This window comes from Physcomitrium patens, chromosome 26 (genome assembly GCF_059467195.1).
Source record: "Physcomitrium patens ecotype Gransden chromosome 26, ASM5946719v1, whole genome shotgun sequence".
Lineage (NCBI taxonomy): Eukaryota > Viridiplantae > Streptophyta > Bryopsida > Funariales > Funariaceae > Physcomitrium > Physcomitrium patens.
This window is the reverse complement of record NC_143435.1, coordinates 1,573,318-1,588,783: the sequence shown is the minus strand read 5'-3', so window position 1 is coordinate 1,588,783 and position 15,466 is coordinate 1,573,318. Positions and strand designations below refer to the sequence as shown.

At 34.6% G+C, this 15,466-nt stretch overlaps 2 protein-coding genes across 2 annotated transcripts; both read right to left on the bottom strand.

Annotated features, from left to right (window-relative positions):
- Positions 1-3,829: 3,829 nt before the first annotated feature.
- On the bottom strand, positions 3,830-6,145 carry LOC112277928 (uncharacterized). The gene has a single exon (XM_024510787.3). It carries the CDS (start codon positions 5,577-5,579, stop codon positions 4,509-4,511), a length of 1,071 nt encoding a protein of 356 aa, XP_024366555.1. The 5' UTR covers positions 5,580-6,145; the 3' UTR covers positions 3,830-4,508.
- Positions 6,146-6,788: 643 nt separating this feature from the next.
- On the bottom strand, positions 6,789-11,223 carry LOC112277927 (4-diphosphocytidyl-2-C-methyl-D-erythritol kinase, chloroplastic). Its single transcript, XM_090248192.1, has 12 exons — positions 11,161-11,223; positions 10,452-10,719; positions 10,220-10,321; positions 9,813-9,881; positions 9,440-9,544; positions 9,203-9,259; positions 8,646-8,846; positions 8,390-8,482; positions 8,097-8,196; positions 7,769-7,868; positions 7,372-7,457; positions 6,789-7,139 (listed from the first exon to the last, which is right to left on the bottom strand). The coding sequence occupies exons 2-12, from the start codon at positions 10,695-10,697 to the stop codon at positions 7,018-7,020; spliced, it is 1,281 nt and encodes a 426-aa protein (XP_090104318.1). The 5' UTR covers positions 10,698-10,719; positions 11,161-11,223; the 3' UTR covers positions 6,789-7,017.
- Positions 11,224-15,466: the final 4,243 nt, after the last annotated feature.

Here is a 15,466-nt window from a genome sequence, read left to right as displayed (position 1 = left end):
ATATTCACTTGTCATTGTCTTTTGATTTGCAAATGAATGGACTCATATGAAAGCATACAGAAATGATAGTAGACAACCACATTTCTATCCAGGTTGGTCGTGAGGTAGTGATTTGTAGGTGATGAAAAGTGATGGAAGGAAGGAAGAGAATGTGAGTAAGAAAATTTTGAGTAGTTTTGCTTAAGAATATAATAGTTATTATCATGTTCTTGCACTACTAAATCCAACAAAAATCAATATGCAGATAAGTATTGCTCTTGTATGAAATTCAATAATTCAATTTGCATATATATCCAATCCTCTTAAATAATAGTTTCAAGCCATAGACTTAGTGAAAAAGCACAATGTGATGACTAATGCTTGGATCAATCTTTATTTTCATCAAAAAAAAGTTCATGTTCTCTAGAATTCATAGACCATTTTATAATTAATTAGATCATTTCATCAAATCATAGGACAAATTGTAATCTAGTGGTTTTTCTGGTTATTACTTTTTTTTTTTTTTGCATGCTCTACTAAGCATTGGGATTCCAATTCATTTCTATATTGGCTTTGATCGGGCTTTGAATATTTTGATGCACATCAATTTTTATGAGTTTTTTTCAATCTTCATACTACTAAGCTTTACATTGCAAAGTAAATATCTTCATGTACTCATTTGGTTTCAATTCATTTTTGTATTGTCTTTGATCCAGCTTTCAATATTTTGATAAGCTTTTCATTGCAAAGTTAATACCTTCATGGACTTATTTGGCTTCCATTTTTTTCTTTTGCAATATCTACTTGACATTAGGGTTCCAATTTATTTTTGTTTTGGTTATGATTGGGCTTTCAATGTTTTGATATCCATCAATTTTTATGAGTTTTTTTTTCAATATTCATACTATCAAGCTTTATATTTCAAAGTGATCATATTTGCTTCTTTTGCAGAGTGAGTGTCCTTTTGCAAAGCAAGTGATTTAAAAGGATATGATGATTTTAAAATTTGAGCACTTTTAGGATGTCATGAAGTATGTGATTTCATATTAAGCATATATGGTTGAATCCATCTTAATTCAACATCTTTAAATTTTCCAACTATAAAGTAATATCTTTGCAGATATATCAATGGTTGATTCATTTATTACAATCATTTATTATAATTATTTATTTATGTTCATTTATTACCTTGAATGCAAACTTTGTGAAGCCTATCATATTTGATGTTTTTTTAATTTGATCATTAAAATTAGAATATATTTGTTGATCAAAATTATAAGATGATTGCAACTATTAGGTGATGCAATCATATTATTGTTAAAAAAGAGATGTTATTACAAACATTTATTTTTGTGTAAAAAATAAGAAGCTTGCTATTTCAAGATTGTATTAAAAAATTTGGTAGTAACTAAGAATTTAAAGAGATAAAATTTTTATTATGCTTTGGATTACATTGTAGAAAATTATACAAAAGTTTTTGATGACAACCAACAAATGCTACTATTTCTATAAATTTTGTATGTATTTCATTTTTTTCAAATAAACACTGAGTGAATTGGAGTTTGGATTTGAAGCCAACAATCTACTTCTTCATTTTATAGTTATTCTAATAAAATTATTCCTTAACTTTCCAAAAGATTCAAAGCACATACTGAGACTATAAATTGAAGTCTTCTTGTACCTAGATTCTAGTGGTTTTTTCATGCATTGCGGTTTGGACTTTCTAGAGCATCTATCGAGGTGTACATTTTATAAACATGGCCAATTTAAATAGATCAAAAGTTGAATTGCAATTATTTTTACTTAAGATGTCAAACTAAAGATTGTGAATGATTGATTACAATACAAAATTTGAAAGAATGACAGTTATTGTTGATTTTTAGACATTTTCTCTTGGAGGTATTGACAACTGTTGAATTATATTATTCAAACACCTTTGTTTACTTGCTTGATGATGAATCATTTTTTATTCTATTTTTTTGGTAATTACTTTGAAAATTCAAAAACTTATTAATAAGTTTGCAACAAGAAGTTTTTGCAACAAAGTTATGTTGGGAAGCTCACAAGGTAGAGCTTTACAGACTTCTCTTGACTCAGACCAATAACCAATTAATTTTGTAGTTTGTTTCAATTCTTTTAATTTCTATCAAAGATTGAAAATTAAATAATTGGATTTAAGATTGGTCTTGCTAAATCTAAGATCTAGTGAAAGCTACTCGCATATGCTTCCACCTACAAATAATCATACATGAATGCTGCAAAAGGTCTAAAGCCTTATTACAAAAGATGGTAAATATAATATTTATAGTAATTAAAGATAGTATTTGTAGTATTTATAGTTTGTATTTGATCACTATAGATAGTATTTGTAATATTTGTAATATTCTTGTAGTTTTATATTTATAATTTTATAGTTTTAAAGTTTTATAAGAGATAGAATTTTTAAGAAATAAAATCATTTTATTATTTAATAATTTTATAGTTTTTTTTTACCTTTATTTTTTTATATTTTTTATAATTTTATAGTTTTTATATTATACTAGATAAACCTATATTGTTGTTATAAAAAATGTGACTAAAATGAAGAATTTTCTAAAGATATATTTGTGAGCCAGAAAATATTTTTTATAATTTTTTTTTAGAAAAGTAAGAAATAAAATACACAATGGAAGTTTTAGATACAAAGTGGGATAGCTAAATCCATACCATTGTCATAGATAATATGCAAAAAATTAGTTAATTTTGTTCAAATTGCAACTTTAATTTAAATTTTATTTTATATTACAAAAATACTACAATATTGTGATTTGCCATACCGCAATGATATAATTTTAGCAAAGACTCATCACTACCTATAGATAATCATTTTATCATTTTATCTTTTACCTTACTTAATCTCCTTCGTGTCACTCCAATGCTATCACCAACAATTCAAGACAATGTAATCTTTTGATACAATCAATTGTAAAAGGTCCTGTGAACTCCAAACAACATTAACTTTTTTATAGAAAACAAAGAGGGGTGCATGCAGCCAATGAGAATGCCATTTTGTCTTGGCTGTTTCTCCCTTGAACAATCTCATATAATAGATTGAGATTTTCATTTTGATACAACCTTGTGAAGCAATTTTTTCTTTCCCATTTATTTTTTATTTTTTATTTTAAAATAAATGCAGTAGAAAAATGGAATGATATTTATTGTCTTGATTAGAAAATAACAATTGTTGTTTTGCTGTAGCTACCTAAAGACTTGTTTGTGGGATGCTTTGTGAAGCAATCCACCACCATTCGAACTTCGGGAACTCTTCCGTTCCCTTGGGGGAACATGGCAAGGGAGCGTGGTGTGGTTTTTATTTCGGGGATTCCGTTCCAATTTTAGGGTTTCGCAGTCCCAGATGTACTCCTCAATCGCCACAGCCATCGCCATAGCCTGCTCTTCGACGTTGCCTTGTGCCCGGAAGCGGCAAGTTCAAGGGCAAGCCCACGGGGCAACGCCACTACACCACCCACAGAATAGATGGGTGCGTGGTCTGGACATGATTCGTCTGGGCTGTCTCCATTTCCTCGTTACAATTGGTTGTTCTCATGCAGGAATTTTCATAGTGATGCGCGATGTTGGTCCTTGTGTTGGGTTTACAGCTGCCGGTTTATTGATGCTAATAAAGTATGAAACCCTAAATTGTTGAACTTGTCGATTATTATGCAGGGAGGAGCTTGAGAAGCAAAGGGCCCATGAACGCTACTTGAATTTGCAAGAGCAAGGCAAGACAGAGGAAAGATTTAGGTGTGTATATTTGTACACGGCACGACACAAAGAACTATATGAACTTGGTATTTTTCAAACCCATTCAAGCACTGAAGTATAGAAATGATTTATTAAATTATGGGTTTATGCAGAGCGTCTACAGTTGATTAGATAACTTGTATTGCTGTTGCAGTACAGAGCTGTTTTATCATAGATGACTACTCGATGTGCTTGTACAGTTTTTGCAATACATTTGTTCAACACTGCTTTGCATTATGTGGATGCCGAAAGTGTTGGTTTTTTGAAATAGACGTAGGGATAAGGTGTTGCACTTCCAGGCACCCTGAGCTAAACAAATACCACTTATTACAGTCGAATGCCAGTACCTAAACTATATTCTTGCTGCATTTTGCGCTCATCACACGTCACATGGCTAAGTGAAGAATTTCCGTCAGGTGCTTGACTGTGCAGAACACGCAGATCGTCTTTAGATCCGCTGGGTCCCATGTGCCGGGTACGTGATGGCCTTAGACTTGACCTTTGATAGTCATATCCTGCCTGTCAATCCTTATTAGGGCTCTGTTTACCCCCACCTCTTAGATATTGCCCGGGACCTAAATGACAGTGGCCAGACCAGATGCTATTCTTACACATGTTTAGTATTTTCACTTCCGATAAGCACTGATCACAATGTACAATGAATTGTTTCACTCGGAAGCCGATCCACCACCGAAAAATATTGTTTCACACCTGTAAAATTCCGTAGTTACATACATCTGCTTATATCACAATTGCTCTTGTGGAGTGTGTGATGACGATTCGACGACTCTTGGTTGCACAATCGCATTGCGTCTACTCGCGCGCCTAGACAAAGACTTGACGGCGCTAGCGGTGGCTGACTCCTCGCCATCCGATTCTCCGCTGTCACTCCCATCTACCACATCAGGAACCTGGAAGTACACCGACTCTTCCTTCTGTTTGGATCCAGGAGTGAGAGCCCTTCGGTGGCCCGGCGTCAATATACTAGGCAGAATTGGCTTCAATCTTGGGGTAAACGACCCTCTTTTCTTAGTCCCACTCACGAGAATTGCATACCCAATAAAAGTGCACACCAGAATCCACAGCAACTGCCAGTTGAAGATGAGCACTTGCAGTGACTTCGCCCGCATCAGGACTTCATGCGTGGGACAGATAGGATACTCCATTTCCTCCGTCGTGTGACACCCCAACGGAACAAAAGATGGGTAGTGGATTAGAAACCCTATCTGGGCAAACCAGGTGCCCTTTAAGATAAGCATAATGCACCGTCCAACGGAAACGAGGATACTGTGTGGGTATAAAACCTCAAGGAACATGAGCAGCACCAGGAACACAAGAATAATCTGCATCAGCATATGCACGAAGCTCTTAACATCATCCCCCGGGTGGTGGCCAAAGTGGAACACCACAAGCTCCATAAGAAAGCCGGTGGCGAAGGTGCAGTGGAGCGCTCCGACGGGCAAGCGCAGCAACGTCGTGTACTCGTCCACGAGCCCCACAATCGCGTAGACTAGAAAAAACAATGCGAAGATGACGTGCTGGAAGCGGCCAAGGTGTTCCATCTTGATGGATCCAGCCGCGAAGTCCGAGGTTGCGTGCGAGAGCTGCTTGAAAATGAAAATCACTACGATGGTGAGGAGGATCCATAGCTCCAGGGGTTTTACCGGCTTTGCACGTCCCAGCGCAGGGAACCACGTCGAGCTCCGGAACTCGGATGGCGACTTCACATAGTTGTTCAAATTGTTGTACATGTGCCACAACCCAAGTAAACCAAAGATGAAGCCCTGATCTATATGACTTGGAAGAAACCAACCCATCGCAAGGTCTCAGCAGATACTCTGGAGATCTTCCTGTTTCAAGCGCTGTTTCGGCTATTGCAACTCGACATGGACTTCACTCAAACACTTCACTGGACACGAGGTTATTCAATTTAGCTCAAACCGCACACTAATTCACGCGTTCGCATCCACAAACCTCTTCTCTACCGCTCTCAGCCTTCGTACATGTCGTTAGACAGCTTTCCTATCGACGCAAATATTTCAGCAATCAGAGAAACACAAGAATCGTCGGAGCAATTCTTTCGAGTTTCGACGACAGTGAAGTCGCAACCTCTAAACGAGTGGCGCAAACTGACAGTCCTTTTGGAATCTATCGATGGGCTCCAAGCTAAGAAGTTGCTTCTTTAGACTGGTTCGGAGAACCGTCGCCGATGCAGCGAATCTAATTCTCGCAACTGTGCTAGCATTCAACGATCTCTCGTGATTTCGGATGAAGTCGTCGAAGGCATCAGGCGCAACACCAGGAGCATCGACGCATTGAGCACTGATGCAGGGATGTTTCTTACCATATTCGAATGATATGAGAATGGTACTGTAGTCGTCAAACAAGCGCGTCACCCACACTTTGTGAGTCTCCCCATGGCACCAAAATACATTCTTCATGTCAGTACAATGGATGGATGACTTCACAGCTCACTGTTGGAGATTAGTGTCACGGTTGATGAAACTGTGTGTCAGCAAGGTTCATCAGGGAGTACCGCATCCACCATGCTGTACAAGTAATTGGTATAAGAATACAATTAAAACAGAAGCATACAATACATGTAGAAACTCGCATTAACTACATGATAGAATTAACGCAGTACTACACCAAGGCCACAGTGTTCTGAAAGGATATTACAATTTCAACTGCGTACAGCTTGAAAAGTGGGATACGATCAACACATAATCTACGGCACGCGGAGACTCTTCCCATTGTGACCTGATGGTTCGCAAGTCTCACACGTTTCTACCCACTCATTCGTTATTGCCTAGTGGGCTTAGGAAAGAATCGTGGCAGTTGACGGGTAGTCAGAGACCATAAAAGATGAAAAATAATGTTTGGAATCTATTGAATTCTACTTGGTACGTGCAGGTCCCACAATTCATTCAAATTCTGACGCCGACCAATGATCGCAGGCAGCCACTGTTGAAACCCATTCCATGCTCTACCTGTGCGCCCCATCAGCCACAATTGAAAGCATCATCGACGATGAAGACAACTTTGCTCTGTCTGTGAATTGGATTGCAAATGGTCACGTGCTGCTCAAGGTTCCAGAACTGACGCCACTTCTACGGAGCCACTCTAGGAATTATCGTGAAATTCCTTTAGGTAGTTTCTGAGATGAGCTGATACAATGTGTCTAGAACTCTCATTAAACTGCTAGTTTACAAAGAAGGCAACGTCCTACCGCAAGGCCCACTAAACTGGTCGAGGTTATTCACATGTCCGTTTTTCAATGGAACAAGTCTTGTCTTCGTACTCCGCAAGATCTTCAATCTGCTCAGATGTGGGTTGCTGGTACCATTCATTTTCCTTCCGTGTCAAAAAGTAAGCCTCTGTAAAATGCACCAGAAGTCAATATAAAGGAAAATGTTTTTAACTCGAACACAAGGATTCAGCTTTCATTACAGAAGAATTTCAAGTGTCATTGTGTTTTCTGTGGGGTGAAAGGCTATAAAATTATCTGAATACGATGCTCATGACAGAACAGAGAGTGACCTAGGTTTCTCAGTCATGAAAACTGCGGCATAAGTTATAATGCAATTGTTAAATGAAACGAGCGCCGACCTGAGACGAAAACGTCACTATACTTGTCCTCATCATAAATAAACTGAGGTGGTTGAGAGTCGCCAACACCCACGATGGTGCTTCCACTATATATTCCAACCAGCAACTTGATATCAGAAAGAGCGACTTTGCAAGAATAATCAATCTGTCTCATTTAAACACTTCCTAAGAAAAGATGGAAGTTAACAAGAAATGGTCAGCTTAATTTACGTTCATGACCGTACAAGTGGACATCATAGTTGCACTGAAACAAGTAGCATACTAAAGAGGGAACACCAGATGTGACGAGGAAGGCAGAAAAAAAAAAGACAACATAGACATTAGTGAGCAATAAAAACTAGTTGAAAAGAATTTGGTGCGGGATAGTTTTAATAAGAAAACCAGACCCAGAACATACCTTCCAGACATGAACACAGCTTGGTAACGGCCACGACTGGCAGCAAGAATTCTCTCTTTCAATGCTTTCAATGTTGGTAGAACAGCAAAGGCAGGTGGCTCTGCATTGTGGACAACGTACAAAAATCAGCAGCAACAAAAGACAGTTTAATGGAAAGAAATCCGAACTTGGTAAGGGCTTGCGCACACATTGCAGGGAAGAAGTATGACAGCACTTCAAACAGGAAACGAAAGATGCAGAATCCAGACATATACGTAAGGCAAAATAGCCAGAAGGAACCAGGTAGTTGTAAAACAATGGTTGCAAATTCCAAAGAGAGCAGGTATACCAAGGTCGTTGATACACACTGCCTGTGAAATCCCTTTCTCCACAATCTCTCTCAACAGGTCCTCAGGATTTACGTCGCTCGTATTGTCCATGCTGAATCGCTGCAGAACAACACACAAAATATACCAGATTTACAGAGCTCCTGTACGATCCAAAATTTCCCGTACTATCTATAATAGATCTGCATCAACAAAAATATGTAGTGGAAAGACTCCTTTTTTTTTTTATTGGAATTTGTGTAAAAGGCAAACTACCAGTTCATGCCGATAGCTCTAAACATTCTAGAAAAAGTACCTTATAAACTTCAACTGTCGAACATTCTTCTGGAGGCTTGATGAGCACCATAGGAGTGCTTAAGGGAATGGGCGGAGGAATGTTTCGCACCACCTGTATGGACCACTCCTCGTGAGCGATATACTACCTATTCAAAAACTATTAGAGGAACTTATCATGTTTTGGATTTTAAATTTTACCTAGAGAACTTGGAGAGAGCATCTTAAACAAAAGCAACTTGACACCGAGTATGCCATAGGACCAGACAAGCCCAGACCTCTCCTTTGTTGGTGCAGTAGGCTGCTCCTTGAGAGAAGAAAAATGGGCAGTCAGCTCCTAACTCTCCTGACCATTCTTGCAACTCTTTCTCGCTTGCAATATTTCCATTCATCTGATTAGCCGCCCAAAGAGCCGTAGCTGCATTTCCACTGCCCCCACCAAGACCTGCCCCTGTTGGCACTCGCTTATCCAGGTGCACCTGCGACACAAACAACCGTCATTACCAGCTAAAGACTGGTTTAACAGCATTCAGCTCAAGCCAAGCCCACGGTTCCTGCACACACTCGAAAATTAAGGCAATAATTCTATGCGTGTGAAAGGACCGACCACGCAGCTAAGAAGCTTGTCAAACTAGGGAAATTTTACAAGAAATCTTTAAAAGTTGCTATGTTTCATTTGCAGACAGTGGTGCATGTCAAACTGTGTAATCCATGAACGAAAAGGTAGTTCTTGATCAGACTCGTTCCTCTGTTCAGATCGTGTAAACCTCAAGAGTGCTTAAGCAATAAACGGCAGACTCAATTACCCTAGGGCATGAAGCGAAGATTTTCTCACCCAAAAATATTTCTTGGTGCCTGTCTTCTCACGGTACAAATTAAACGCTTTGATGATCTGTATAATGAGCAGAATGGTGTAGGTCATGAGTGCATTCGATTGAAAATTCTTATGTTATGAACGTCAGCTCAACAATAATCATAGTAAAGATCAGATGGTAGCTGACGGAAGCGTAAGTGCACAAGCGACGGCTCTTGGTACGTGCTTGAAAAGGGTCGATTTGGGTTCAAATTATACCAAGTTCTTTCCATCCAGAGGTACGCCAGCGGTGTTGGTGGTTAAAGAATCTTTGGTGGTGGAGGGAGAAACTGAAAATTTGAGAATGTCTCCTAAGCTGATTACCTGCATTTGTTAATCAGTAATGCTCCAGTGTAAACACAAAAAGCCAAGCCAGTACCGGCAAGCATCTCATCGTCAGACCTTTCCTACAATTTGCTGTTTCGAGGACAAAAATTACTCACTGTAAACCTTCGGAATTAAAACTTTTGTAAGGCATGTTAGATTTCTCTTCATTTCAACAAGCCATTTAGCTTTCTAAACATTACTCGATGGCAAACACAACCAATAAAGATTGAATGTTGCATACAAGAGACTAGCAGTGAGTACCTACATGAAAGAGGGAGGCTAGATTATGATAACCATCAGGTCGTTTGCCAGTGATCCTTAGAAATACGTTCACCTGTGAGACGTCATTCCACGATCAGGCTTGTGCACACTATCCGAAGCAACATCGTCACGTATGCAAATGCGTACTAATTACTCAAAACCCTAGAAATTGAAGAATCTAAACATCAAACCAAGGGATACCCTCGTGAAGCATATCATGAGGTGTCCATAGCAAGTTTGTTTCTTGGTGCCTGTCTTCTCACGGTACAACTGGCAAAACAATCTGGCAGTGCTTTAACTAGTTGATTACGACTGCAACGAATATGTTCAGTTGACTGGAAGCAAACACAACAATGAACACGTCACGGTAAAAATAAACGTACTGGGCCGAGACAAGAGCATATTGCAAACCTTGGAAGGTGAAAACAAAGTGAGGTTGGAGACTGGAGTTGAAGAAGAGCTGTTGAGCTCCATAGCAAGTTCTTCAAATCGGGATTGAGGGTCATAAACAATCTGTACAAATTGGTTCCAAGTTATTCCTCAAATAAACGCGAAAGAGTGGAATAGCGAATCAGGAGAAACAATTGGAATTTATTCACGAGGATCTTGTACGAAACAGAAATGGCATTGGAACGCTATATACCTCAAGTGGAGCGGGAGTGGTTGCCTGGCCTTCAGAATTTTGATCCAGTGCGCGACATACACCACGCCATAGGGCGGACTTCGATGCGACCACACGACTCTTTCCGACCCCAAACGTCCGATGCATAGAACCGACTCCAACGGAAATCCTTCTGTGCCATTGCATACTACATTGTGTCCGAGACGAAGAGGACGGTGGAGCGAGGGCCACGGGAAATACGGCAAACAGAGATAACGATTCCGCCATGGCTAAAACCCTGATAAACCTCCTGCAATTCAACTCCAATATCAGTCTCGCACTCGAGAATTGCGCACATTATCGTGGAACAAAGAGTGCGCCTTGTTGAACTTTTTAACACCCAAACGTCACCACGACAGTCAAAACGAGGAGACAATACGGAATTCTACGTCCGAAGGAACTCTTTGGCCCAGTAAAGAAAGCCATAAAAACTGTATTACAGCATGAAATCTCCTAAATATCTGCTAAATAGTAGAAAAAGTCACGTTTCGTACTGTAACTATGACGAACAAAAACCGCTCAGCCTACACATATAAAGAAATTGTAACCAATGCATTCGGTTCAGGCATTCAGGCAACAAGCTCACCCTTGGCGATACAGCAAACTTGGATGCCTAAAAAAATAAAAATAAAATCCGAAACGAATACGCACAGATCATTGAAATTGACGATTGCATTGACGACATTCTCACCAAAACAACAAGCGTAACAACACAACAACAACAAAATGTATTAAGAATGTTGACCTCTTCGGGCGGCGACGAAGCACATCGTCAAATCGACATTCTGGCTAATCCTGGAGCTTTATAGCTCTGGATTGCGAGACTATAGACGACGACAATTCCGCCCAGAACAGTGGAGACGACTACAACAGATTCCGGACATATTTTGTGCTGTTATCGCCGCTTCACACCGCTGCGGGTAATCATGGAGCCAAATTCCGGTTCACACCAGAGCCGATTCCACAATGGTTGGAGGCGTTTTCCTCTTGAAAACGTCGCGGGAACGTCACGGGTGAGGCGCGGGCTGGGTGCGGGTGGCAGCTTGATTAGGATCGAGATCGTGGCGGTATGCGTGACTGCCCGTAGTCGGTAATCCCGGTCAGTATATAAATGCTTGGTGGTGGAATGAAAATTTTTCTCTTATCTTTGGGCTGCCCGCAGTAAACAATCCCTTCCATTGTATCTAATAGCACAATCGACTACAAAAGTGTTAATTCAATTTAGTGTTTTTTTTTCTATGAAGAGGTTTTTTTTCTAAGTGGAAAAGACTAACTTATTAAAAGATTTTTTTCAAAAGCAAAAAAAAGAAAAGAATTTATAATAAGGTATTCATTGTATTTAGAAGAAAAAATACGAAGTTGCAATGTTTAAATCCTTTGATTGGTTAAAATTGCTCCATACTTACAAGATTCAATTTAGGAATTGTTAGAATTAAAGATGAAATAGCACATATTTTGTTTTTGTATGGCATACACTATGTCATTCTTTGGAATCTACATATACTCCATCTCAAAAGGTAGTTTTTATAGAAATTCAAGAGATTAATCAAAAATCAATAATGTTATCTTTAAATAGAATATGAGTGCTAAGATTATTAGTTTTTACATATTAATTAGAGTTTATCTTTTTTATTTTTTAAAAGACTTAATTATTATCTATTATTTAGATTTTGTTTTACAGAAGAAGTATTATTTGTAAAAATCCTAAATATATATATATATATGTATATAGTTGTTTCTTTGCATTTTTTTACTCTTAAAAGATTTTTTTTATTATTTGTGTTGTTTAAATTTATTTCATTTTATTTTATGTTTATTCATTCTTTTGAAAGAAAAAAAAATATAAAAGATTATTTATAAGAAAATAAGCTTTTGATTTTAAAATTAAAACTAATATTTTATCTTAAATAAATAACTTCAAAAATTCATCTCTATGAATACCTATACAAAATTCAAGTCCTTGTGGTCTAGAAAGTATAAATTATTTTAGTTTCTTATTAGTAAGGCCTAGTTTTTGTAATGTAGGTTTACAATAATATGGATTTCTATTTGTTTATTTTAACTAAAATATCTCTCAAAGTACATTCATGTAAATAAATAAATAAATAAATAGAGAAGATCCAATTATCTTAGGAAAAAAATTATTTGCTAAAAACAAAGGTGTAGCCAAAATAATTTAAAAGATATTTTATTAATATAATTAAAAATTGGAGAAATTCAAAATATTAAAAAACTACACTTTTAATAAATATAAAAAGAGCTAGTATGAAAGAAATATTTTTACTAGATAAATTGATTTAAGATTTTGTGGATCTAACAAGATCTATAATGCGTAGCATATTCAAAATTGACACAATCAAATTCTTAATATAATTTTAGTATATTTTTTTATTTTTGTATCTATAATTTAAAAAAACCATTCAGATATTTTTACACTTAAATTAAAATATCATGCAAAACATCGATGTCTTTTCTTTTTAAATTATTTTTTATATAAATGAAATAATAAATAATCTGAAAAACTATAAGATCTTATATGCAAATCAATCATAAAATCTAATATATTCAATTCATAAAGAAAGCTGGTAACTAATGCTACATTTGATCATTCTTTTAATATCAAATTTAATTTCATGCTGATAATATATATTGCATTCATATATAACAACCAATATATAATCATTGTAATAACAAGTTTTTGTCTTTTCTCTTTTATAGTATTGAAAACATTTCAAACAAAGAAAAAAAATGAAAAAATGAAATTGTATTATCTTTTAAATTATAAAAACTCATAATTGTAAAAAGTCTATTGTGGTAAGCACAATATTTGTTCTTGAGGTTTTTTTGTTGTTTTCAAGCCTTTAGGAATTTTGATTTACAAATCTCATCTTTGAACTGTTATTGATCTTAGATAATAACCAAATTAAGGAGGAATGTGAGCTAAAAATACTACTTTAAAAAATAGTGTTAGAGCAATGTTAGAAATAATCCTTATTTAATTTTTATAAAGCATTGGCATCAAAAGATAGTGCAAAGCAAGAAGATAATTTCTAAATTATAGATTGAAGATGATAAATAGTTTAGATACAATACATATTTTGGTAAATAATTTAGAAAGTTTTCATTTTTTTTATTTTTAATTTACTCATTTAACATACTCAAAAGATTAATGTTTAGCATAATTTTTAAATTTATTATAATATATTATTTCATTTAAAAAATCATTATTCAAAACTTTAGAAGCCACAAAGTAAAAATAACTAAAGTTTAGTTCCCTTTTTCTCTTTTATTTTACAAACTCCTATAAATTCATTGATCCGTATTCAAATTGCATTACTAAATAGGTTTCCAGACTAAATATTGTTGTAATGTTTTTCAAAATTCCATAGGATTAATTCTATATCTTTATTTTTGGTACACTCATTTATTTCTAAGTAATTCATTTAGGTGTACTGAAATATATAAACTATTTAATTTTATTCTTAACACCAACTAATTTAATATTGCACCAAAACCATACTTCAAGATGTTAATACTTACTTCTTTTTTTTTATCTTCTACTAAATATTTAGAAATTATATATATATATATATATATATATAGATTAAAAAGTAAGAAGTACAACATAATTTATGAATATATCAAAAAACTAAAAGAATAAAAAATTCACAAGTATAATAATTTAATAATATTTATAGTATAAATATAAAGATTAAAGATTATTTTTTAAAAACACATATTTTTTTATATTTTCTTTAATATTAATAATTTAAAAATTTTAATAATAAATAAATATATTTTAAAATTCTATTTTATATATATATATATATATATATATAATTAGAAATTTAGTAATATACATTCATTCAAAAGATTTAATTACATAAAAGAAAATAATTATTAAGATATGCAATATGAGATATGTATATGAGATGTGCAATATTCAAGAATATGGTCCATTATCTTTTAAGCCAAAGATAGACAAGTGTAAAATTAAAATTAAAATCTATCAAGACTTGTGGCAAGTAATATTATCTATCATACAAAAATAAAATCTATATTGTAACTAAACATCTTTTTTTCATCTACCATCTATTACTAATTGTTTTGTTCAATATTACTCCACCCACACTTCTATCTATTATCATATTGTATACATTGATAGATTTTAATTTTTATATATTGTATATTGATAGATTTTAATTTTTATATATTGTATATTGATAGATTTTAATTTTTATATATTGTATATTGATAGATTTTAATTTTAATTTTACACTTGTCTATCTTTGGCTTAAAAGATAATGGACCATATTCTTGAATATTGCACATTTCATATACTTGGTCCATTATAAATTTTTAACTTTCTAGTTGAATATTATTAAATATAAAAAAAAATATATTGTTCTTAAGAAAATCTATTCCATAGTCAAAAATATTCATATTTAGAAAAATGAAATATCTATTTTTAAATAATAATATTTAATAAAAAATCTATCTTTGGCTTTGTAATAAGAATTTTCTATTTTGTACCATAAAATTGAGCTTATTAAAATTTTAAGTCTTATAAAGAAAAAAATATTAAAATAGAATCTTAACAAGACTTAGAAGCAAATATATTACTTGGTTTAGTATTTTTAGTTATTGAGACCAATGTCTACATTGACCTTCTATCTATATATATTACCTACAAAATATTGTAAATAATAGTTAATAGTTAAGAAAAGCATGAGAAAGAATCTCATGTCTTTTAATTATTTGTATAAGAAATAGATTTTTAGTTGATTTAAATCAATTTTACTACTATAAAAAATCACCAAGATAGAAATAATTGCTTTGATTTGAAATTAACATTATTGACACATTAAAATGATTCAAAGTAGTTTTTAGGAATTTTTAGAGCAATTTTAAGACTTTAGTAAACATGACTTTTATCACTTTAGGAAGATATTATGGCCGTAGAAGATTCCTAAAGTATTTGGATGTTTTTAAATACC